Source organism: Arachis ipaensis, chromosome B10 (assembly GCF_059453495.1).
Source record: "Arachis ipaensis isolate K30076 ecotype BB chromosome B10, ASM5945349v1, whole genome shotgun sequence".
In the NCBI taxonomy this organism is placed as follows: domain Eukaryota; kingdom Viridiplantae; phylum Streptophyta; class Magnoliopsida; order Fabales; family Fabaceae; genus Arachis; species Arachis ipaensis.
Genome location: NC_142435.1, coordinates 23,681,868 through 23,708,355, shown reverse-complemented (window position 1 = coordinate 23,708,355; position 26,488 = coordinate 23,681,868). Strand labels below are relative to the sequence as shown.

Genomic DNA, 26,488 nt, shown 5'->3' with positions numbered 1-26,488 from the left:
ATACACAAACGAAATATGTGTATTATTATAAAAAATAATGTGAACTTTCTCCCTCTCTTCTAGCATGAACTGCTTTTTTTTCTTTTTACTAATATCTTGAATAGGCTACACTACGTGTTTTATTACAATTTAATTTTATACAATGGTATTGTTTATACTTGAGCCTACACATTATAAGTCCAGCCCACTTCGTTCTTGGCATACAAGCTACACAAAAAATTGGGTCTGCCAAGATCGACCCAATTATTCCAAGACCACTACGGAAGGCCTAGTCCATCAGGGTCAGAATAGGTTCAATGCGGGTCCTTGAAACCCAAACCCAATCCGACTTTGGGAGCACGTTAAACGCTCCCTCACTACCACCTAAAGCATGAGGGTTATCTTCCACACTTTAGGGGAGTAACCACTTATAATTTTCAGAAGTCATTTTTAAAAATTGAGTAAGAGTACATTTTGATAGGTTTATAAATGATTTTTTTTAACTTTTTATGAAAAGGTGTAGTATTAATATCTGGTACAATTTTTAAAATAAAATTGTAACTTTCTAAAAAATTATTTTTATATTTAAGGAGAAGTTAAAAAAATGACTTCTCTCGTAATAAAAAATTTTTTATCATTTTTCATTTAAAATAAGTACTTTTAGAACTGAAAAATCAAATACAAAATAATTTATTTATAAGCTACTTTTAATATAAACATTTATTGTTTAAGTTATTTCTTCAAAAATAACTTAATTAAATTGTTTACCCAAACTGGACCTAAGTCCAACACTTTATTTTATAAATATCTCATCATCCTACTTAAATCTGCCTAAACTCTTGTTAAAAAGTTCCTCACAGGTACCCACTATTATACAAACGAAGACGTAGAATCAACCACTTTAATCGATACCTAAGTGGAAGCCCACCAAAGGACATATTCGACCTCACGTTTAAAGCCCAAAATCACTTTAATTTTAGGTAATACCTTAGAATAAGTATGAATTTGAATTTTTTGTTAATCCGACTTTTTAATTATTATAATCTGAATTGAATTTGTTAATATTCTATCTAAATTTTAAATTTTAAAATTTTTAACTAAAGCTAACATCTCAATTAATATTTAAAGAGTACATAAAAAATTTTAAAATTTTAAAATTTTGTTATTTAAAAATTTTAAATTTAAATTATATATCGTTCAAATTTCATTTGTTCTATGACCATTTATTACATTAGAAAAATAAAAAAACAAAAAATTAGTGGAAAATATTAGCAATTTTTTTTTAAAATTAACAGTTTAAATATAAAAAATACAGTGTAACATGAGAAAGATAGTAATCACTTGTGAATAGATAGATACACAATAAAAAAGAGTAGTAGTTGTTCATGGTTTGTTGTGTTTAAATTTTGAACGTTATTGATAGAAGAGTTGCAGTAATTTTTTGTAGGAATTAATAACTCAACTTTTCTTTCCCATTTTTTTCTTCTTATTTTCTTTCCTCTTATTTTCTTTCCTTTTATTTTCTTTTTAACATCCAAACAAATCTTAAGTAACTTTTTTCGTAGGTGATTCTTCTCGTGAACTGCAATAATAATAACTTACTAAATTTTTTTTTTAATTTAAATGATATTATATCTAAATTTTAGATTTAATTTGATCTAAATACGAATAAATTATATCATTTTTTACTTTATAAATTGATCTATATCATATTATAAATATTTTTTTATTTTGAAAGAATTAAATTTTTATGTCTATGAATATTCATATCTCGTTTACAATATAATATATTCTCGTTTATATTATAAACGAATAAACGAAACATAGTCAATTAAAAATTAAAAACGGTTACTGTGTAAACAGATTAAATAATACGATATAAATTAGTAAATATATTCAAATTATGTATTTAAATAAATAAAATATTTAATTTATTTATTTAAAAAAAATTTCCAATGCCACGGCGATGAAAACAATTTTTTTCAGTAGGTAAGGAACTAATGTGGAGACCGCTGTTATAAGACGCATGTTGTTGCTGCAAGTCGGGTTGGAGGCAATTTACGCGCTTTCTGTTGGGACGGGATTGTGACGTTTTTTAAAAGTGTGTTAATAACTTGTGTTAATCTTCATCATTAAGTATTGTGGCCTTTTTGTTGGGTTAGTTAAACTTTTTGTGCAGATTTTTTTTGGTGACTTCGTTTTTGTGCAGATTTGAGTGCGGTATTTTATCCTGACTTGCACTTATAGACATTGGCAAACCAGGTGATTTTGTTGGATGAAATATATTTTCTTGATTTATGGTTATTATATGGGCTAGTGATGTTCTGGATACAGTTTTGTTTTTTTTTTTTGTTATTGCTAACGTATATGACGTTAACATAAAAATTAAGTGGTGAGATTTTATGTCAATAGGCGTATTGTGTAATTTGTTGGTAATAAAAATTAATGATGTTAAAATTTATGGCCAAAATTGAGGTATTTTTACTAATAATAATGTTCTATAACTAAGTTAATTATTCAATCAAGTGTAACCTAATTTATATCTATCCACTATTATTTTTAATTGTCTTTTGACAAATGTGCCACTATATATATAACTTTTTTTTGGATATTTTTTTTTTCAAAATTTTCTGCCTTCTCTTTATTCTCTACATTCTTTGCCTTCTTTGCGTTCTTCCATTCTCTCCGTTTTCTACTTTTTTTATCTGATTTGAAAATTTAGATCAATTTTTTTCTAGAAATCAAGCAGCGAAATCGGATTTTAATAGATTTTTCGTTTTTAAAAATAATAAATTATGCAAATTCATATCAGTTGAACCATGGCGAATTGGATTATTGTTCTAAATCGAATCAAGTGGATGAGGTTTGTTTCGTTCCTAGTTAATGTAGTTCGTTAGTAGTTGATGCTAGTGAAGTTTTATAAATAGAAGAATAATTTTATTTTTTCTTTGTAAAAATCAGTGCTCATGGTTGATGGTTTAAATTCTAATGGAATGTAAGAGTTTTAAATTATTTTTTTGAAGAACCTATTTATAGTTTCGGTGCATTCTGAAAGACAATTGGGTTTAATATTGAACTGGTTTTGGTGTCTTTTCAGTTTTTGTAAGATGTTGATGAGTAATTTGTGCCAAAAGTTGGAATGACTTTTTAACACACTTAAAGAAGCTAGAAAATTCTACAAATATTATTCTAAACTTGTAGGTTTTCTACCAGAATTAGGAACACAAATAAAAAGAAAAATAAAATTAAGAACCAATTGATTACATGTAATAGAGAGAAAAAATGGAAATCGAATATATCTCCAACGCAGAAGACAAATTCCTCAACTAAATTAAATTGTCTTACAAGAATATATATATATATATATATATATATATATATATAAGGACATCGCTGTTTGGGTTATTTTAAAGGTTGTTTTGCATCATTTATATTTATACTGTCCAAATCAAGAAGAGGTGCTTAAACAACACATGCAGTTAAGCATGTTTGTACACCATATAATTGAGAATAATGATGAAGTTGGAATTAGACCAAGTAAAACATATTTATCTGTTTTGCTTTTGTAATAAAGGTGTGAACCTGGATACATTTCGGTGCATTTGATTTCTGATTTACGTATGTTATTATTTTTCAGAGCTTTTTAATATCATCATTTATGGATTCCAGTTTATCTTGATCAACACTTTTGGGTTGGGATGAGAAGAACACAAAGGAGCAAGAGCATGCATATTTTTTTAACAGATTTATTATGCGCAATAGCTCATTGATCCAATTTGTGAAACAATATGATAACTACTTAGGAAGTAGAGAGAAAAAAGAAAGAGAATCTAATACTACAGATTTTCATACTGTTATACCTTGTGCAACAAAATCATCAATAGAAGCTCAATTTCAGCATGTATATACTCACGAGAAATTCAAGTACAATTTAGAGAAAAGGTGAATTGTATCACAAGATCATCAAAGTCCACTCTAGGTTCTACGGTATATGAAGTTGTAAAACAAATTTCAAACTCAACATTCAATAAGTTTGTGGTTATATATGGCGATATCACACGAAGTAAAATGTCAATGCTTATTATTTTAGTCAAGAGACATATTGTAACGTTATTCTCTGATCGAGTGCGTTAAACTTTGAGCTAGTAGATAAAGTGTCACCAAGATATATATTGGAATGATGGAGAAAGAATGTAAGAGGAGACACACACATATCAAGAGTAGTCACGATGAGTCTTTATTGGAGCCAAGAAGTAGGAGATTTGATGAATTGGAGTTTCGGTACCACAATTATCACAAATGAACAGTATAAAGAGAATATTCATATCCTCGTTATCGCGAGAACACAAACCAAATCAACTGAATACACAGAAATATGACTATTTAGTGTTTCATGATCGAAAATGCGAAAGATAAAAGTGCAAAAACATGAACGATTTACCTTTAATAATCTTTCGTCTTCTCTTTCGGTGTTTGTTGTTAAAGATTTCAAACGTAACTCTAAGATTTACTTGGGTTTACACAAAGATTTTTACAGATTTTTGAACAAATTTTGAGCATCATTTGAAGTTTCTTTTGTTGCAGTTTTGAGGAAAAGAGGGAACCATTTTCATATTAATGTGCGTAGCTTCGAAACATCGTTCCCGTTAGTGAACCATGGCGCCAAGGCGTGTTTTACACACTCTGTGTGACTGAAGTTGATTTTTGTTAGATTTAGGCTCAATTTGGGTAAACAACTTAATTAAGCTCCTTTTGACAAAATAGCTTAAACAATAAATGGCTATATTAAAAGTAGCTTATAAATAAGTTATTTTGTATTTAGGTTTTTAGCTCTAAAAGTACTTATTTTATAGAATATGATAAAAAGTGGTAGTATTATGATAGAAGTAATTTTTTTTAACTTCTCTATAAGCTCCTAAATAGCTTCTTAGAAAACTGCAATTTGGTTTTGAAAATTGCACCAGACATTAATACTACTACTTTTCATAAGTCAAAAGCTCAAAAAAGTTACTTTTGAAGTTTTCTAAACGAGCTCTTAGTCCAACTTAATTGAATTTTGATGTCAAAAAGACTTGTATATGTAACATAACTATTTTACTAAATGATACAATGATAATACAATTAGATGAAGCAGTCTTAGTTATATTTATTATAAGGTCACACTATGGTATAGATGAAGTTTGTAAAGATATTCAGAGATTCCTGATCTTTTTGTCATTCTCTTACACGTGTGTTTTTTGTCTCCTTTTAAGGGTGCAGCATCATAGGCATGATAGATGCCTCCCTTGGCTTGGTTCTTTCTTGAGTTGTATGCAGTCTTTGTAACAGAATTAATATGAATTGAGCTTCCTTTATTAGAAGTGGGACGGACAATTTTTATGTGGTTTTTTTATAAGTTGTGACTTCAACTGAGTATTTTCCTGTGTCGTGGAGTTTTAGACTTTTAGTTATAAATTGTACTACTTGTATTTTTTATTGAGATTTTTCTGTGTTTCTGTTTTTTTTTTTTCAAAATGGGGAGAAAAAGAAAATATCTTTTTAACACGAAATTATCTTACTGTACCATACAATTAATGTTCCAGAAAATTAACATTTTTCCCCATACACATTTATATGCGACACATATACACTCAATTTATCATTATTTTATTTTGCACCCTATTAAACAATATTTTTTCTCAAATAGCATAACCTCTTCATACTCACCTAGAGGTCGCAGGTTCGAGCATATTAAACAAATTTATATCATATATTATGTATTAATTATATCAAAAATATTATTTATACACTAAAATTAACCACTAAAAGCAATCGTTATATATTTGTGTATAGATACATATATAGTTTAATTCAATTTTTAATATATACTTTGTATTTCAATATATATTTTATATTAATAATTATTTTTTGTGACTAATTTTAATATACACTTAATATGATTGTATTTATACACTATGTCTCGTCGCTCTAGGTGATATATTTTTATTTTATTTTTTTGGTCATTAAGACTTTAGGTAAGAAGAACTTAATGTTGGATTAGAAGCAACCCGTGAGAGAAACATGTTTTATATAACTAACTTTTCTTATTTTGTAGGTATTTTCTTCTAATTGAGTTATAATATATTCTTTTAGTTGAACTCTTTTAAAAATATATAGTTATTATAATCATGTTTTTAATTTGAACTTTTTTATTATATATGTGCTATCTAATTTACTTTTATTAGTTGTTTTAGACCCTGGCAAACCATCATGGGAATTACAACACTATTGGGTTAGACATGTAGACAAGGCCCAACGGCCAACAAGGCAGCTTCAAGCTATCCACACTCACGCGGCTGAGGCTTAGCTCAACTCGTTAAACCATGTGCCTCTTAATATACTGCATCCGGGTTCAAATCTTGGTGAGTGCATCAAGTGTTGAATATGAACCCTTAAATGTTGTGTGGGTGAGTGTGTAGTGTGGGTGTGTTGTGATACCTAGGATTGGGGGTTGTCCAATCCACTTGACAAAAAAAAAAGCTATCCACACTCACCAAAACGCGCTCGTCTCAATTTAATGAAATTTCAAATTTTATAATTCAAAATGTCGTTTCCGTCTTTAACAATCCTAAGAAACTAAAATTGGCTAGGTTATTCAGGCCTCGTTAGGATAGGGACCCAACGAGCCTCTTTAGGTATGAAAAATACAAAACTCTAAACCCTACCTCTAAGATACTCTCTATGTTGAGCATTGAAATATTTTTGCAGGTCACCCCCCACCTTCGCATTTTTGCTAGATCGGAAGCTCAAGGATCCCATCTATAGAATTTTCCATCATCATGATCATCGGAAAATCACGAACATTATTTAAATATCATAGGTATTTATCGTTAGAAAAGCAAAATAAACACATCTTAAAGTATCAATATATAAATTAAAGAGTTAAGTATGATTTTAGTTCTTATGGTTTTGGCCAAAAATCAAATTCATCTCAAAGTTTTTTTTCGTTTAAAATCGTTTTTAACATTAGATTTTGTTTTAAAATTATCCTTTCCCTAATTTTCGAACCAAAATACCCTTTCCTACTGACTCTCTCTCTTTCTCTCTTAGATCCACTATTGTGGAAGGAGCACCAATTTTTCACACACAGTAGCCCGAAGAAAACAGAAATAGCTCTCTCCTCTCTCTTCTCGTTGCATTTTCCTCCTCTCTCTTTCTTCAAAATTTCTCTCTCTCTTTCTTCAAAATTTCTCTGTGGTTCGGTCTCCTCTCTCTCTTTCTCTGCTTCACCACTCTCGTGGATCTGGACTTCTTTTCTCCTCCGATGAAAGAACAAATCTGTTTGGAGGGTCGACACAAGGAGCGCCAATGGAGGGAGCGTCGAAGCAGGGGTTGGAAGCGCGATGAAGTACTGGGGTTAGGGTTGGAGGCGCGACCAAGCTGCTCTGGGGTACGGATACGTTGGAGGCGCAATGAAGAAGCATTGTTAGGGTTGGAGGCACGAATAACAAAGAAGTTCCGGTATGATGACGAGTGATGAAAAACATTTAATTGTAGCTGTGTAGGTGTTAATAGTAAAGTGTTTTTGCTCAGTATATTAAGCATACCCTATTGGCCCGCTTCACAATCGTCACCGTATGGATACTCTATTGTCACGCTTTATAAGCGTGCCTATTGCTCTCAAAGTGTGGCACAAAAAACATGGTTAAATCTTTAATTAATTGTCACCCTCATAAAAGCGTGGTTATTAACTCTTTCGGCCACGCTTCAAGAAAAAGCGTGGCCAAATCTCTAATCAATCACCACCCCTCATAAAAGCGTGTCCATTAATCCATTTTGACCACGTTTTTGAAGCATAGCACGAAAAAAGCGTGCACAACAGGTTTTTTTCTTGTAGTATATGACTTAGTATCTTATTTAGTTCAAGATAAACGTGGATATAAAATAAAAATATTTACTAAAATATTTTTAATTATTAATTAAAGAAAATATTATTAAAAATTTTGTCTATGTCTTTAGAAATTTTTGTCTATTGGATTTTCACTTTCTGAAGGTATTAAAGGAATTAAAATTTTGTATTCAAGATGTGGTATTTAGGAGATGCATGGTCATGATCACAATCCATATTCCTAATAAAAATACTAAATTACCACCACTATTTAAAGAAATAACAACTAGAAACTACTAAAGATGTGCATGCATCAGTTAGCTATCCAACAAAGACCCTTATTAGATATATGTTTATTGTTATTGCTCTGCCCACTATTATCTTTGACAAAATATTATGTATAAGTCACCTGCTGCTAGTACTGTTCATCGTAATTTAAGATTTATACTGAAACGTATGGACATAAAAAAATTAAGAAAAAATCCATTACAGATATGACATTTTTTCATTGAAATTGAAATTATTTTTTTTTCGGCTATCTTCCTCCCATAACGTATTCAAGTCATTTTTTGTGTACCTAACAAGTCCACCAATACATTGACAATAAAATTGGGCCACATCCCAAAAAAAAAAATTCGCAATGACCTTGACTAGCCCATCTCACTTGTCTCGCACGTTCACCTAACGAAAATTCCTTTACAACCTTCCATAAACGGCTACAACGGTTACGCGAGCCCACCGTAACCAACTCTAGTTCCCTGAGACTTCTGGCACGCACTAAAAACAAAAAGAAGGACTAAACAATAATTGTCGACAACTGCGATCGTTAGAAGGAATCTCTTTATATCTTTATAAAACGAGTTAATACTCAAAATAGTTTCTGAAATTTGACTTTTGGCGCAATTTAGCCCTTAAACTTTCAATTGACTCAAATTGTACCCTGGAATTTTGAACTGTGCCTCAATTTGGCCCTTCCAACATTTTCTGTCACTAGAAAGCTGACTTGGCAATTTTAAATGATACATGGCACTATAACAGTTAGCTGACATGGACAAATTTTTCAAAGCATCCATTTAATCTCTCCCAATTTGAACATAAAACCTAGTGCATTCCCAATTGGAATGCTCTGTGCATTCTTGAAAAATTTTCCAAGATCAACTCTACCCTTCACTTCTACTAGCTGCTTAAAGTTCTGGTTGAAATATTTGAGGCCACAAGATTGTGCTTCAACGTAGCTTGTATTCGGACCATTCACAGCCAAATCAAGGTCCCTGTAATTCAAGTATGCCCGCCTTGGCAACTTTGACACATACGGCGCCAAGTAATCATAGAGTGTTCTTATCCATTTTATGTACTTAGTTGCATCTTCATTGAAATCCCAACTAATAGAATATTGGATTCCATATAACATACCTTTTCTGTGAGGGAATAGAGTTGCTGATTCTGGAACCTCACTCATTATTCCACCATATGGCGTCAGGATCATAAATTGTGACTCCTCCAAAACCAACATCTTCCATAGCCCTTCTAATCCAATAGTTAAAATCGGTTCTGTTACGTAATCAGATTTTATTTTGAAACTTAAGGATGTTATGTTCCTGTTGAGCAAGACCTCTAAGGACTGATCCACTGAAAATCCTGCAAAGTAAAAAACAGATTAAATCCAACTCATCTCAGTGAAGTTGCTTCGCTGAAACCCGAATTCTGCAAAACTTTGTGAAAGGTCCCCTTTGTGAAAAGTCTCCAAAAATGGAATTGAACTCTAAATTATATGTAGTAGGATGTCAGAAGCGAGTTGCAGAAATTTGCATTCCCCTTCCTCCATTTTGCAAGAGATCGAATTTTAGTTTTTTTTTATGTAATTTTTAAATAATTCTTCAAAGATTCTTTTAAAACTTTAGAACAAACGTATAAATAATATGTTAAATACAAAAATTTTTGTCATAAATAAAAATAAAAGTTTATCTATTTTGTGTTTTAAGGAAACATGTTAAGTTTATAAATTAATAATTTTTTATTAAAAATATGAAAAAATTTAAATTTTTAATGTATTTATTTTATATTTATTAAATGAAAATATTTAAAATTTTTTAATAATAATAAACTTATTATGTGTACTTAGGACACACATTAACTACTACGACTTGGGGGAATTGGGGTTGCACTAGATTTTATGTTCAAATTGTGAGAAGTTAAATTGATGCTTTGAAAAATTTGGCCATGTCATCTAATTGTTACAATGCTATATATCATTTAAAATTGACAAATCAGTTTTCTGGTGACGGAAAATGTCAGAAGGGTCAAATTGAGACACGGGTCAAAATTTCAAAATATAATTTGAGTCAATTAAAAATTTAAGGACCAAATTACGTCGGGAGTCAAATTTTAGAGATAATTTTGAGTATTAACTTTTATAAAACAATATTTATATCGTATAATTGGCTTTTATTATAATGTCAATGATGTTTGTTGAGAATTTGATAAATCTAATAATCATATGAGTAAGGTACGTAATTTATTTTCATATTTATGTGATTTTATGAAAATGTAGAATAACTAAAGACAATTTATTTAGTGAAAGAAGGACAAGAAGAAAGCATAATAATGAATTTTCTTGTAAAGTCTGAAACTGTGGTCGTACAAGTTGGGGATCCGCATGTGTTTTAGTAGATTTGTTATTTTATTCCTATTATTTTAGTTATTTTATCAATATTATTAATTTATTATCACATTTATAAATAACACCATTTATTATTAGTATGAAAGTTTAACTCTTTATTGTTGTCAAAACATGACCCGTTAAATATATCATGGCCTAATAGAGCAAAAAGTTCAGGCTTTGTCCAAAAACCCAAATTCACTCTTTCACAGTTATAACTAGGGATGGCAATCTGATTTAGTGAGGTGGTTTTAATTTTTTATCTCAATTGTTTAATGATAAATTAACAGGCTAATTTATTTATTAAATTATTAAATATTAAAAAATATATATAATTTTATAAATATTTTAATAAATTTATAATTTTTAAAATATAAAAAAAAAACATTATTTCTAAATTTACAATAACTAAAATCTTTATAATTCTAAATATCTAATAAATATAATCATTAATTAAATTTTTTGAAATAAAATAATAAAATCGACATTGTCTAATTATCTAAAATATATAATTAAACAGTATCTAAATTTCTAATCAATTAAACATAGTTCAAATTATAACTTAAAATAAAACGGACAAATATTCTAAATATAAGTACAAAAGTAATGTTCTAAATTCAATTCATATAGCCTAGGTAATTTTTTTAGATTTTAAAAAATAAAATGGCGGCCCGGCGGATAAGCCTGCCTCGCCCCGCCGAAACCCATCAACACCTGTGGGTTAAGTGGTGCGAGTTAATTGGATTTTCTTTTATTATAGCAATTTCAAATTTTTAGCTCGACTCGCTCTTTTGATAAATTATGCAGATTGACTTAACGAATTTCAACACATTTACCATTTCTAATTATAACATTGTAAGCAAAAACAATATATATAACAATACGCTTTCACATACAAAAAAACACTAAAAAATACTAATCGTCCTCACTAACAAATTATCATGTCCTAAGAGCATCTCCAACACATCAATTTTTCAAGGTTCCATTTTCTCTTTTTCTAACACAATAGAGTCCCAACTATTGGAGAGAAAGAGAGTAACATCCCTATTAATGGATCGAGGAAGAAGAGCTCCTCCTCGAAAGGACTTGTGATTGCAAATGATGAGTGGCAAATTATCTTTAAAATAAATAATTATATTAAATCATAATTAATATTATTTAAATAATTATATTTTTATTTGATTAATAATTTATATTAATTATTTAAATTATAATTAACATAAATAATTATATTAAATTATTATTAAATATTATATATATTTTTATATTAAATTATAATTAATTAAATTTATTTACATAAAAAAATAAATTTAAACGTTTTCACATTATAAAATAATTTTTGTTTGAATTATTTATTTTTATTTATAAAATTTAAAAATACTAATCATATATTAAAAAATTAGTCGTTACAAAATTAATCGTTAAAACTAGTCGTTATTATGTTATTGTTATTATTAATAAATTAATATTAATATTTTTTAATAATAAATTATTTTTAAATTTATAAATTTAAATAATATTATTATAAAAAAATAGTAATTATATTAATTTTAATTATTTTAATTTATTAATTAAATAGGACCATAACATATACTAAAATTAGTTCTTTTTAATAGAGAAGAAAAAAATATTGAGTTCTTATTTACTATTTATGATACAATATAAAATTATTTTTTATGACAGATGGACTATAAATAAGAACTGAAATGAGTTCCTAACTTTAACATGGTCTAATAATATGTAATTGTGGAGGCAAATCCCTGTACCACATTCTCTGTACTAAAGGCTACCGACGCGTACCCTAAAATACTAATATGTATCTGCATCAGGCAACGTCATCTACTTTTCTCACTTACAGAAAAAAATTACTTTTATCGTCGTAGCATAACCTAAATATTATTATCTCTCACATTAAAACTTTCTCCTCCTTCTCTATTTTGTCCATTTAATTTTTTCATGAGTTAATAAAACGAAAGAGTAGTAGTAGTAGTTAATAAAACGAAAGAGAAGATGCGGATGAATATGGTTTCTCTATTTTGGGTTTGTGATTTTATACTATAAAGAATTAAATTGAGTTCAATCAGCTTATTCGAGATACTATTTTAATTATATTTATATAATGTCTACATCATTAAGTTAGTAATTAAAATGAGGGAGATTGAAAAAAATATTATTTATATATTAAAATTAATAATTAAAATTAGATGTATTTGTGTATAAATATATAAATAATTTAATTTATTTTTAATATATATTTATATTCTAATATATATTTTATATTAATAATTAATTTTAATAGTTAATTTTAATATAAATATAATACAGTCGGAAATTGAATTAGCATAAACAGAAATTCACAAAACTTAATTTAAAAAATTATTTAAAAATTTCTGAAAGTAATAAACTATTTTAATTTATGTTCGAAAATTCAGATAATATTTTAGATATTATCCTGTAATAAAGTCACATTGCAAAGCTTTTTATGATTAGTAAAGAACAAAGGAAGGAACGAAAGAGGGGGTAGTGGGAGCCTGGGAGGCACAGCACTGAGCACGCGTTCCTTTTTTTTTTCCGAAGAATTTAACTGAAACGGCATCGTTCCATCCAAATCGGTCGATTTTCAATCTGATCCAACCCCGATTTAGTAGTTTGTATCCAGTTTTAAAATAATTAAATAAAGGGTAATTTACTTATTTAAATAAAATGACAGAATCCTTTACCCAAATGTGCAAAACGGATTGTTGTTACGCGCATGTGCAAAAATTCTATTTTATGTAATCCGTGGCAACCCACCACGGTTTCTGAATTGTGCATAAACAGTGGCAGGCTGGGACGGTTTATGGGAAAACTTAGTTGCTTGTAAACTGTGGGAGATTCCAGCGGTTTATGAAGGTGGCGTGAAAGGCATAAACCGTGGTAGATTACCACGGTTTACGAAGAAGGTGAACTGGTCATAAATCTTTGTGGGTTACAACGGTTTATGTAGGTTCAATTATGGCCAGAAAACACACCGTTTATAGATCTACAAATAGTATATAGGAGTACATAAAAAATAGGTACATCGGAATAAGTCATATTTAACAAGAATTTTTTAATTATAAATTAAAAAAATAACTATTTTCTAAAAATAATCCACTTCAAATATGTCAGATTGAAAAGTTAACCATAGTAACTATTATTATCGTCTCCAATACACAGGAATAAGTTGTATTTTATTTTTGGGAAATAGTTATTTTTTTAATTTATAATTAAAAAAATCCTTGTTAAATATTTATTTCGGTGTACCTGTATATTTTTTTGAGACTATAATAATGGTTGCCATTGTTAAATATGGCTTGTTTTTTTTAATTTATAATTAAAAAAATACTTGAAGAAAAATTAAAATTATAGAAAAAAAATTGGTGAGGCGCTTGTGTGATTTTTGTCATCATTCCTAGAAGCCACCTTTAATTCTCTACTGTTATAAAATTAAAATAAGTGCATATAAAATTAAAATAAGACACTTATTAACCCATGATGCGTTCTTTTCTTCACACAAGGATTATTGTCATTTTCTGGGTGGGATTTTATTAGAATCATTGTCACATAATCCATTGTTAGGAAGAGTGAGGCACTTTTGGTTTTAAAATCAAAATTGTTATATTTTTTTTTTTTTGTATTTTTTATATACCTTTTTTATTTTAAAAACAATTGGTAGAAATATTTGTTTTTTCTTTCCTAATACTTCATTGTAACACAGTCATGCCGCGACTGTTGTAACCCACAAGGGTTTATGACCAGTTCATCTTCTTCATAAACCGTGGTAACCTACCACGGTTTATGCCTTCCACGCCACCTTCATAAACCGCTGGAACCTCTCACGGTTTACAAGCAACTCAGTTTTTGCACATGCACGTAACAACAATCCGTTTTGCACATTTAGGTAAAGGTTTCGACCATTTTATTTAAATAAGTAAATTGCCCTTAAATAAACGACTTTGAGAATTATTTGTATTTTACGGTCAGACCAGTCCAACCGGTTCAGTTGAATTTTTAAAACCATAATAACAATTGAACATCTTCTAATTACGCTTAAAGAGATCAAGATTTCATGAATCATTGGAAGAGTAAAATTAAATACGTAAAATATAAAATTATATAAAAATTTAAAATTATAAAATTGTTAAACTTAGTAAAAATTTTATAAAATTAATCTACTCATTTAAAATTATTATATAAAAATTTTAAGAATTAAATTAAAATTATAACTATTATATCTCTTTTTTTTATTATTGGCGTTTATCTCACAACCAAAACAAGAGGTTAAGATTGATTTATAAGTACTTATATAAATCCATACTTTGAAAAGATACCCTAATCAATATACTTTGTCACATTTTTTTATGAGATTTTCAGCTTTTTGGCACAAGAACTTACCAACTCCCAAAAATTTCAGTCTCTATGAGACTTATTACCATCTATATTGTGATTTTTTTTATTAGGTAATCTTTGTAATTGGGAATACTAATTTATTTTTAATTTAGAAAAATAATTAAGAGAATAAATTAGAATTTCTAATATTTTTTCTAATTTTTTTAACTATTTTAAAAGCAAGATATATATTAATTTGGAGAGTAAAGTGATAAATAAATCTTTAAAGATTTATATTTTGAATAAATTAATTCTTAAAAAAATACCAATAAAATTTTTTAAAATAATATATATAAACACACTATCTTTTATTTAGTCCATATAATTAGAATAAAAAATCTTAATTTAAACTAATTTGTTAGAGAACTTTATTAATATTTTTTATTTAAAAATTAATCTATTCAAAATGTAAATTTTTAAGAATTTATTTGTAAATAAATTTCTAAGGATTTATTTGTCATTTTACGTTAATTTGGATGAGCATCCTAATTTTTGAAGACACTAGTATTTGAATTAGGAAAAAAAGAATCTGTTGTTCTAAGACAATACATAATATTATAATCTCTAAATCGAATTTATATACATTGGTTTTTTCTAATGAAGATTCTTATTACTTTTAATATAAAGCCTTGTTCTAAAACGAAAGCTTCCATCTCTTGCAGTATCTAAAAACTCTTCCAAGCCAAATTCATTATCTAAAATTTGCTCTTTTTTCATTCTATTTATTACTCTTACATTTTTTTCAAAAGGCTTATTTGGCTTCACAAATATGAACTTTATTGAAATTTTCTTCTTCTTCTCCTTTCTTTTTATTTTCTGAATTCTCCCAAGCCGGATCAAACGTTTCGCGTTCTTTTTCTCTATGCAATTTAATGTCTTCAATAAGCTACTAAAATCATAACAATCTGTTACAGAAAAATAATAAAATTAAAAAATCATAAATTTAAAATTCTAAAACAATTTTATACGTTCAGCCAACCACTACTTTTATGATGGTCATAAAATTATTCTTTGATACGTTTTACGACACAACATTAAAATTAAATTCTAAAACAATGAAATACTAACCTTTTGAGAGAGATTGAATTGCTTTAGGATCTTGAAGAATTGCGGAACCAAGAATATTGGAAGAACTCTCATTCTTTACGGTGACATCAGAATCTAACAGAGCCTTTGACATTTCACCAAAATTATCAAAGCATGAAGATTTGTCATCCCTGCTTCTTTTCGATTCTGGCTTCATGGTATAGTGTCAATTCACTTGAAAGAGAGCAATAGTGATATGAGAGTTCTTGAAGAATCTTATATATATTTCAAGAAGAGATTTAAATGGAATCGAAATTGACTTTAAAATTTAAATACCGAAAGTAATTGATATCTTGAAACAGATTTTTATTTTATCTTTTGGAGTTAAAACAGCTTTTTAATTATCTTATGTGATAAATGTATATTATTTGAATTTAGTTTACTTCGTTAAAAGGATACATTGTTTTTCCGAAAAAGAAAAGTTTTTGTTACTGTTTTAATTCATAGAGAACTACTTCTAGATATTAAAAAGATAAAAATTATTATTTTAACAGAAGAAATTACTTATAAAATACATTAATAGATTTTGATCTTCTAAATTTTGAATTTCACTTTTAGAGAGTAAGTATAATTTCTTACCATCTATTCATAAATGGAACTAAAAAAAATATGAGAGAAAAATCCAAAGTTGCGAGAACTGGACCGGTCAATAAACCGATAAAATTACTGGTTTATTAGTTCGACCGAAGTTTAACTAGGATTCAACCGCTTTTAATTAAATATTAAAAAAAATAATTAAAAATTTATATATAATTTTAAACATATATATTCATCCTATAATTTTTTAATGCTTTGTAAAACCAAAATAAATAAATTGATAAAAAAATTCAATTAAATAAAGAAACTCTTCATCACAAATCATAATTAACAACAAATCAGAGTTAACCCAAAAAATATCAAATTATTCCAAAATCGTTCTAATAAACAACTCCTCGGAATAATTATAATCAACAAAAACAATAAAAAAACAAAAACAGCAACTCACAATGGTTTCAATCAACAAAAAAAAATGCACGGCAACAAAAGTTCTGTCTAAAAATCAGACTCCAAATTCAACAGAAGAGCAATTCAGAATCTGAGGATCATTATAATCAACTACAATTTCATAAACATTGGCAACTCGGAATAAAATAACAAATTCACAAAATCAGTAACACAAATACCTGAGGATCAATCAAATTCTTTCCAGTAAATTTAACAAATAAGCACAAGTTTCATAAATATTGACAAGTCAGAATAAAATAACAAATTCACAAAATCAGTAACACAATATCTGAGGATCAACAACAAATTCCTTTAAGAAAATTTAACAAAATAAGCACAAATTAACAAAATCAGTAACTCAGAATGACAAATCCTAAATCAGCAACTCAATTATTAACAGTAAAACTAGCAAACACAGAGGTGACGAGGAGGAGAAGGCGACACACCGGTGAACACAGTATTATCAAAATCCAAGTCACAGTGCTTACCGGCAGCGAGGAGGAAAGGGAGTGACGGCGACAACAAAGGAGACGGCAACACCGGCGAAAACAGAGAGAGCGCGCTCGAACAGAGGAGACGACGACGGCCACAGAGCTTCCACACGACGGCGAGGGGCTTCCTACGACGGCGACACAGCTTCCTAGGACGGCGACGGAGCTTCCTACAATGGTGACATAGCTCCTGCGACGGCGACGGAGCTTCCGAACGCGACGCCTCTACCCAGCGGAGACGAGTTCGTCGATGACAATGAAGCGTGGTTGCGGGGCTCTTGGGGCGGCGGGGCGCAGTGGCTGCGGTGGCTGGAGGGCTAGGGTTCTTTGTGCTTTCAATTTTAAAATTTTGCAGTTCAGTTTCAGAGAGAGAGAGGAGAGGAGAAGAGAGGAATGGGGTTGGGTGCGTTGGGGATCAGGGTTTCCTTTTATGATTTTTTTTTTTAGAATTTAAACGGCGCCGTTTGAACTTTGAGGGACGGTTTCTGAACCGAAAACCTTGTAAAAAATCGATTACCGGTTCGACGGATTTTTTGTCAGACGATTTAAAAAGCTAACCAACCGGCCTGGTGACCAGTTTCTAGTTAATCTGTTTAAACTGGCGAATTCAGTTCGGTTTTTAGAATTATGGAAAAATCATTCAATTGTGAGAGATCACATCTTACTAGAGATCACATTTTACTCTCTAAAGTAAAAATTTAAAATTTAGAGAATCCAAATTCATAAATATATAATGATTTGATAAGAGATTATTGAGAATTTAGGGAATTTAATAAAGACAAAGTATTAAAATCCCAAGGAAAGGAGATGTACTCCCTAAAGACACAACAGAAACATAGATAAAAATTTTGTTACTAGATCTCAAGATACCTGTTCTTAGCACCGGAAGGGATTCCCTACTAAATCTTCAAAGAACTTGTCTTTGAAAACGGAAAGAAAGTACCACGCAGATTCACCTTAGGTTGGATCCTTCAATTTTCTTCATGCAACAAGCGAAGTAAATCACTCACCTCACTTAATCACACAATAAAAACGTGCATAAAGTTATTGAAAATTTTATTAATCAAAAGTGGTGTAAATTGAAGGATCCACGCGGATTCACCTTAGGTTTGAAAACGGGCACTCGTTCTCCTGAGAATCCGACCAAGTCTCCTGAATATGGCTGCAAAATGTTAGTGCTCAATTTCATTTTTTGAAATGTTGCAAAAAAAAGTACATCAGCACTACTTCCTGGATCAAGCAATGCCTTCCGAACAATAAGGTCTCCCAATTGGATAGAGACGACTACAGGGTCGTCGTAGTTCGTATGTCCGGAATTGAAGTCAGTAGGACGAAACGTCAGTTCGGGGAGCTCTGGGATCGGTGCCGAGTTATGGTCAGCGCCTTCGACCATTAACATAGCTCGGTACGTTCGTTTTCTGGCCGAGTTGGTACTTCCTCCACCGGCATAGCCCCCTGAAATACAATTGATTACTCCCCGTGGTTGAGCTGGGGCCTTATCCCTTTCTTTTGATGATTGTCCTGTTGAGGGTTGCTCGGAGCCGGATGCCGTTCTCTTTTGAATGTGACCTGCAATAAATTTATCAAGATGGTCTTGTCGTGCCAACCGCTCTAGGAGATCTTTAGCAATTATACACTCATCAGTTGTATGACCATGCTTCTGATGAAAGGTGCAGTATTTAGATTTGTCGACGTTTCTGGGCTCGGGGTAATTGCCTGCCTTACGGGGGGGGTTTAATCAACTTTGAGTTCAGAATTTCCTTAATGATATCATCCCTTTTGGTGTTGAACTGGGTATATGATTCGTAACGAGGTATTGGTTTGAAACCCTTCTTGGTATCCCGAGCTCTTTCGTCATCTTTAGCGGCTGATTTTTCTGACTTCCGTGCCTGGCGAAGCTCTTCAATATCAATCTGTCCCCTAGCTTTTTTGCGGAATTCGGCAAGAGTTTTCGGTTTAGCTACCGCGATGGTTTCTTGGAATTTCCCTGGACGAAGACCACTTTTAATAGCATGGAGGTGCACCTCGGGATGGAGGTCCGGAATACTCATGACGACCTTAGTGAACCGAGTTATGTAGTCCTTCAGACTTTCCTGTGGACCCTGTTTGATGGTTGTTAAGTAGTCAGAGTCGTGAAGATATATTGCCGAAGCTGCAAAATGGTCCTCAAACTGCTTGGCTAACTCCTGAAAACGTGAAATAGAATCTGCAGGCAAGGAACAAAACCAATCAAGTGCATGACCATCTAAAAAAGAAGGAAAACATCGACATAAAATAGGATCAGAGGCACCGTTAACGATCATGATTGATCGGAATTTTTTAACATGTTGTTTTGGGTCTCCCAGCCCGTCATATGGGGTTAGTGTGGTCGGTAGAGTGAACTGTCTGGGTAGCTGGAAGTTCATTATCTCAGCTGTGAACGGTCCTACAGAGTTATCTGGGTTTTCTGCCTCATCTTCAGGTTGGGCTTCTTCATTTTGTTGTTCCTCGTCATCCCTATGTTGCGGGGTATCCGAGACATGAGTTGGTATCGATTGCCGTTCATCATTCCCGTGTTGTTCATGGTTATTATTGTTATGCTCCAGACGAGCATGTTCCAGTTGCGCGATTTGATTTTGCATACGCTGATTGTCCTCCGCCATTCGTTGGTTAGCTTGTTGAAGCTCGGTGACCATCCTTAGAAGCTCGGATGAGGTTGGGGGAGGAACATCAGCCATAAGGAATTTGGTACTTACACCGAATAATATTTCAAATCGGCCCTCCTTCTAGCGCCAAATGTTCTGACCTGATGACTCCGAGGTATGGTTCGTTCCCCGGAAAAGATCGACAAACTTCTTGTGGTGGAGAGGGAAAGCACGGCCGTTGGAACCGAGGTGGTGAGTACCTGCAAAGGTTCTGCGACGCTCAAGTCAATAAGAGAGTATATGAATATGAGCTTTTTGGAAGAAAATTGATTACCTTTTTCATCTCTGTTGTCTGTCTTATATCTGCTTAATTGATTGTAGGTGATCGTTGTTATGTAACGTCCGAGCATTAATTCACATATCCGACGTTATAAGAAAAACATAATTGCTTATTTAATCAGAATATTCGGTTATAACTGTAAATCATACGTTGCCGAGCTATAACTCGTAACCGACTTTTGCTTGCTTATATCACTAACTTAAAAATAAGATAAGATAATTTAATTAAAATCTTTTAAAGATAAGATAACTACTTTAAATCAGAATTGATCTTATTGGATTATATTATATTTGATTTAAATTTAAAATTTTTAAAAATACTATTAATCAAATCTTATAACAAATCTTAACAATAAAACAAATTAAGATAAAAATATAAAAATTTAAAAATTATTATTAGACTTAGCTCTTTTTTTTTTTTTAGTTAAAAATTGATATAACTCCTTATGTATAAGTGCTATCAAATTTTTAAAATTCTTCTTAAACTTCTTTGTACGTGCTCTAATAGTAAAACTCTCTAAAAATGTGAAAATTTCATTTTGTAAATAGAGTAGTGTAAATTTTGATAATAAAAGAGTCAGGAAATATATAAGAAAAAAATAGAAAGGGATCAAAACAAAAATTTAAACAAAGGGATCCCTTTTGAATATTAGAAAATATATGGAGTATAGTTTTTTTTTTTGGTGACTATATGGAGTATAGTTTAGTAAAGAAAAATATAGTTTAGTAAAGAAAAATTATCTTTTTTCTTTTTGATAAAAATGATAGTTTATTGAAAAATAAATAACTGCGGCGCGCGGTGGGGTTAATTTCGGAAATTCACCATCTTCACAGTTTCCTCCTAATTTTCTCAGTCGGATATTGAAACTTTGCTTGAGAAAAAAAAAAGAAAGAAAAAAAAAATCGATTCTCGCGTGAATCTGTGTGAGAGAAGAGATAGAGAGATGGAGGAGGATCGACGAGATTCTTCTCCTCTAAATTCTAATCGCAACAATATGTGATTATTACGTTCACGATTTTCGTTGAACTTGGATTGGATTATTTGAATTCAATATCTCAACTCCTCACAAAGTCGTTCATTTCTAACAACTCTCACTGTCTCTGGTTGTGCTTCTTCAATGGCGGATCACTCCGATTCTTCTCCTCTGGTCCCTCCCATACCTGTCTCTGATCCTTCCGAGATCGATCTCGAAGCTGGTCCAACCGAACAGATTCAGTGCCGGATTTGTCTTGAAACTGATGGTGATTCTCCTCTTCCGCTTTTTTCTTTATTATCTTTTCGGTTTTTACTTTCATGTTATCTTAGGTTAGGGCTAATTATTTCATTTATGATAACCCGTGGTTAGAAGAATTCTGTGATTAATTTTTGTTGACATGTGAATCTCTGATTTCGAATTTGGTTCGTTCGTTCGGTATGTTAGTAATTTCATCTTTTTCGTTAATTGATGAAGTCCTCTCAAAGTTCTGAAGTCGAAACTGCAAGTTATTCTCAGTGATTGTGTTATTTTTTGTGGAAGGGGAAGTTCTGATGATTTTGTTTTCAGTTAGATGCAGGAGTAAAGTTATTGAAATTATGAACAAGTTAGTACTATTTGGATCATTTTGATTGGAACATAAACTGAGATTTTTAGCAATTTCAATTATGCATTACTATCTGGATCATTTGATGGGAACTTGAACTGAGAATTTTAGCAAATTCAATTATGCATTGTTTCATCAATAAACAAGGACAGTTGACTTTTTTATACTCCCTCCTTCAAAATACAGTTGATTTTGGTACATTGAAAAATTATTATATTGTAATAATTGTTTTGAAAATCAATCAGCATACAGTGTATTAAAATTATTCTTTATGTGTCTACTATAGAGTCAACTTTGTCTGTTGTACTTCTTTGTGTAGTAGGATATTGCAGCTGTATATAGAATGGCTGCTAATATGTGTAAGCTGCATCATTACCTCTTTGGGCAATGCTTTTGATTTATCATGATATATCTAATGTAATTTCTTCTCAGTCAACCATGTATTTCTCTTTTGTACCTTAGGTAGAGATTTCATAGCTCCTTGTAAGTGCAAAGGTACAGCAAAGTATGTACATCGAGAATGTTTGGATCATTGGCGAGCTGTTAAGGTAATGATTCTCTTTCATTTTTTCAACAGTGTATGTTATAGCCATGGTGAATATTTTTATCCACATCCAGTCATCATTCTAAAACTTTATTTCAGAGTGGACTGCATGTGACAAATTGACTAAAGGCCATTTTGGGTTGCGAGTAAATAATTTTGTTCTGCTAATCTAATTTAACAGTGATCCATGTTATGTTCTTACTTAATGATATCATACTATTCTCTCTTCTTTTCCTATTACCCTGTTATTGGGATAGCAGAATATTAGTTAGCATTAGTGAGTATTGTAGTTGTTGTTCCCATTCAATTATTTCCCTTCCGTATTCCACCCATTCCCCTTGCAATGATAAAAGGCTTTACATGTTTTCATATGCATCTAAGTTTATTTGGGTTCGTCATCCTGATTTACTATTTAGGGCTTCTAGGTTATGTGTAATGCATTTACATCTTTTCTTTATTAGCTAATTGGATTTTCTTTTCCATTTCTTTACTGATAGTATGTACTGATCTTTTGTGCCCTTTATCAGTTTATCTTGGGTTGATAAGAACTAAAGATTATGGGCTAAATTTCCCCGTGCTTGATATACCAAAAATAAAGTACTAAGTGGATGCCCTTCTTTTTACTCTACTGCTAATGGATCAATGTTTAGGGTGGTGTATTTTATGGTGCTTAACCTAAAAGGATATATCATGAAATTCTTGCAGGAAGGGTTTGCATTTGCTCACTGCACTACCTGCAAGGCTCCTTATTATTTGCGTGTTCATGTTGCTGCTGATAGAAAATGGCGTACCTTGAAATTTCGATTCTTTGTCACCAGAGACATTTTGTTTATTTTTCTGTCTGTCCAGCTTGTAGGTGAATTATTTCCATTCCTCGAACTAACGTATCCATTTATATTTTATGAATCACATATAGATAATCTGACACGGAGCCTTATTGCCTTTGCATGCAGGTCATTGCTTCGCTGGCTTATTTGGTTTATCTAATAGATGGTTACCAGCAGTATTGGCTTCGTCTTCTCTGGGGTTTTGATAGTGAACTGAGCTTTTACTACATTTGTGGTAAATTACATTTAAATAAGCAGTGTGCATCAAATACTTGTACAATATTCGTTCCTACATTTTCTTTTTCTGTCTTGAGTTCAGAGTCTGATTTTTTCCATATATAATATATTGTATTGGTGTTGATTTTGTGTTGGTATTATCAATTGCAGGAGCGCTGTTGTTTTTTGCCCTGCTTGGTCTTTCTGGGTGCTTCATCACTTGCTATGATCGACGAGTTCGCAATGATTTGGCTCAGCCTTGTAGAGAATTATGTCTTTGTTGCTGTCAACCTGGGTAATAACCCTTATTTTACCTATTTATGAGTCTGAGACTTGGATGTTGTTAATAAATAGTTTCTGGGATGATCTTGTTATGGTTTATATCATTGCAGAGTTTGTGCAGACTGTCACTTGCCAGGCACACTTTGTATGTGGACTGACTGCACCACATGCTTTGAAAGTTGTGGAACAATGGCAACTGAATGTGGTGGATGTTTGGGAGGTGCTGGGGAAGCAGGACTACCATTATTATTCATAATGGCTTTGATTGTTCTGGGACTTTTCACTGTGATTGGGATATTTTACAGTGTATTGGTAGCTACCATGGTAGGACAACGGATATGGCAACGTCATTATCACATACTTGCAAAAAGAATGTTAACCAAGGTGCGATTGGTTTATTCTCCAATTTTTAGTGCAATTTTTGGTATTGCTATGAACTGTCAAAATTTGCTGCATTTTTTGCCATTGCTATTCATGTCAAATTTTTGCTGCAATGCAGCTGCTAAACCCAGCTTAATACCTAATTGATATGCCCAATTAGCACATATTTCACTTAATTTCTGTTTATCATCTAAAATTATAGATAGTTAATATTTTTTCTGCTTCAACTGATTTAATGCTCTCTTGCATTATATCAGTAATGATTCAAAGTATTTATGGATAGTTTATGGATGCTAAATCTATTCTATTTACTCGATTGTCCCTTGCCGGGAATGGTTCTTTTATGTGAGATCACATGTTATAGTGCCCACCATTTATTAAGGTGAGGCGAAGTGTGGGATTCACAAGAGCATAATCAACAGTGAAAATAAGCATGACAAGGTCATAAGAGACTTTACTGTTATGCATGAGAGGTTCCATTCTCCAAGCTTACCTTGGAATCACGTACATTTTGTTGGAGCTGAAATTGCTCTTATAGTTTACTGAGTGGTTAACAAAACTAGAAGCTGAATATGAAAAGTGCAATAGAAAGTACTGGACAAAACCACTTAGTATGATATCAGTGTGGTATCAGTATTCAAACCATGACCCCCATATTTGTTTCATGCATGGTACTACTATACCATTTCTTCCTGGGAACCCTTTAAGGGAGGATGTTTTGACTTGCATTTTGTGCCATGGCTCATATTTTATATCTAACTGAATGTTTGATGCCAAACATGACGGTTCCTTGAAAAATTCTGAATATTCTTAGTTTATGAAATTCTTCTCCTTTCTCACTACAGGAGTATGTGGTCGAAGATGTTGATGGAGAACAGACAGGGTCTGATTGGTCTCCCCCTTCTCTCCCACCTGAGCATATTCAACAGCTGAAGACACTGGGCCTCCTTTGAATGTGAATAACTAATCAGTCATCTACTTGGTACACAGACCAGTCCTCCGTGTTTTAGGAAGATGGTCCTTCAAACAGAGATGCACAGCTACTTGTTAAGAATGTAATAGCTGCTTATTTCAATTTGGTTAGAGGTGTACACGTGCTGTTATGTGAAAATTTGTGAATTTCAGATCCGTTTTACAATTGTAAAGAAAATCGTAGAGAATTCATTGAATGCACAATAACAGGTTACAGGTATGTTGCCGATTCGGCGTGCCGGCTGGCCAGTCTTGTTTTCTTCTATGCTTGCTGTCCATGTCTCAAATTTTGCTGATGGCATATTGAAGCCATGCAGTACAGTGGACCTATGATGATATTATCATCTTACTTTTAGTGAACTAGAGAGGCTACCAACTTCAGCAAAGTAATTTTGTAAACAATAATCCAAAGTAATTTTGTAAACAATAATCTTATACATCTATGTAAAAAATGTATCCAAGTTATTCAAGCAATATTGGCCAAACGCGCTCCCCTCCTTCCCTCACTCGTTTGTCATACATGCGCTACATATAACGTGCTGCAATCTAAAACTTTGCTTAATATAAACCTTCTGCTGCAACGTAAATCTTTTTCTCTACTTGCGTTTTTGCTCCTCCTCTTCTTCTTCTTTGCTCGCGTTCTTTCTTATTGATCTGCATTGCCTTCGTCATTCTTCTCTGGTCGTTTTCAATATGGTTACGTTGCATTTATCTTCTTCCTATTTTTCTTCGTTTTCTTCTTCGATCTGCACTTCTGAATCGAAACAATAAATGATTCAACTTCAAATCAATTGAATAAAAGCGATTTGAAACGAATCAAACTGACGAAATTTGGATTATTCAATTTTGAATCAAATTGAATTTGAATTGAATAGACGGAGGTGTATTGAATTGAATTGAATTGAATTGATAATCTGTAAATTGTAGGCAGAGCTATTTGAATTTGATTTTATATAATAGATTATGTTTCATTCACTCAGTATTATACAATTGTTTCACTATGAGTAGGCGTTAGGTTCATTATGCGGAAAGCTGTTTGAATTTGATTTTATATAATAGATTATGTTTCGTTCATTCAGTACTATACAATTGTTTCGCTATAATGATATGTTCGGTTCATTATGCAGAAAGTTGGTTGAATTTAAATTTATATAATGGATTATGTTGGCGTTGATTCACTACTATACAATTGTTTCACTATGAGTATATGTTCGGTTCATTATGCAAAAAGATGTTCGAATTTGAA

At 31.3% G+C, this 26,488-nt stretch overlaps 3 protein-coding genes across 6 annotated transcripts; 1 reads left to right on the top strand and 2 right to left on the bottom strand.

Moving 5' to 3' along the window:
* Positions 1–8,620: 8,620 nt before the first annotated feature.
* LOC107621684 (tetrahydroberberine oxidase-like) lies at positions 8,621–17,915 on the bottom strand. Of its 4 annotated transcripts, none has more exons than XM_088509440.1 (3): positions 17,474–17,915; positions 15,984–16,152; positions 8,621–9,484 (listed from the first exon to the last, which is right to left on the bottom strand). In XM_088509440.1, exons 2-3 carry the CDS (start codon positions 16,093–16,095, stop codon positions 8,907–8,909), a joined length of 690 nt encoding a protein of 229 aa, XP_088365566.1. In that variant the 5' UTR covers positions 16,096–16,152; positions 17,474–17,915; the 3' UTR covers positions 8,621–8,906. The 4 variants fall into 4 exon arrangements, 3 of the variants coding, with proteins under 3 accessions (XP_088365566.1, XP_088365587.1, XP_088365550.1); XM_088509461.1 differs by having other exon boundaries at positions 15,984–16,148; XM_088509424.1 differs by having other exon boundaries at positions 8,718–9,484; positions 15,984–16,175; positions 17,474–17,907.
* A 624-nt stretch (positions 17,916–18,539) lies between these two features.
* Positions 18,540–20,193, bottom strand: LOC110268380 (uncharacterized). Its single transcript, XM_021114497.1, has 2 exons — positions 19,305–20,193; positions 18,540–19,192 (listed from the first exon to the last, which is right to left on the bottom strand). The coding sequence occupies exons 1-2, from the start codon at positions 20,191–20,193 to the stop codon at positions 18,540–18,542; spliced, it is 1,542 nt and encodes a 513-aa protein (XP_020970156.1).
* A 1,082-nt stretch (positions 20,194–21,275) lies between these two features.
* On the top strand, positions 21,276–25,505 carry LOC107623591 (uncharacterized). Its single transcript, XM_016325917.3, has 7 exons — positions 21,276–21,681; positions 22,483–22,568; positions 23,270–23,416; positions 23,518–23,626; positions 23,779–23,902; positions 24,000–24,273; positions 25,116–25,505. Exons 1-7 carry the CDS (start codon positions 21,558–21,560, stop codon positions 25,221–25,223), a joined length of 972 nt encoding a protein of 323 aa, XP_016181403.1. The 5' UTR covers positions 21,276–21,557; the 3' UTR covers positions 25,224–25,505.
* The last annotated feature ends 983 nt before the right edge of the window (positions 25,506–26,488 follow it).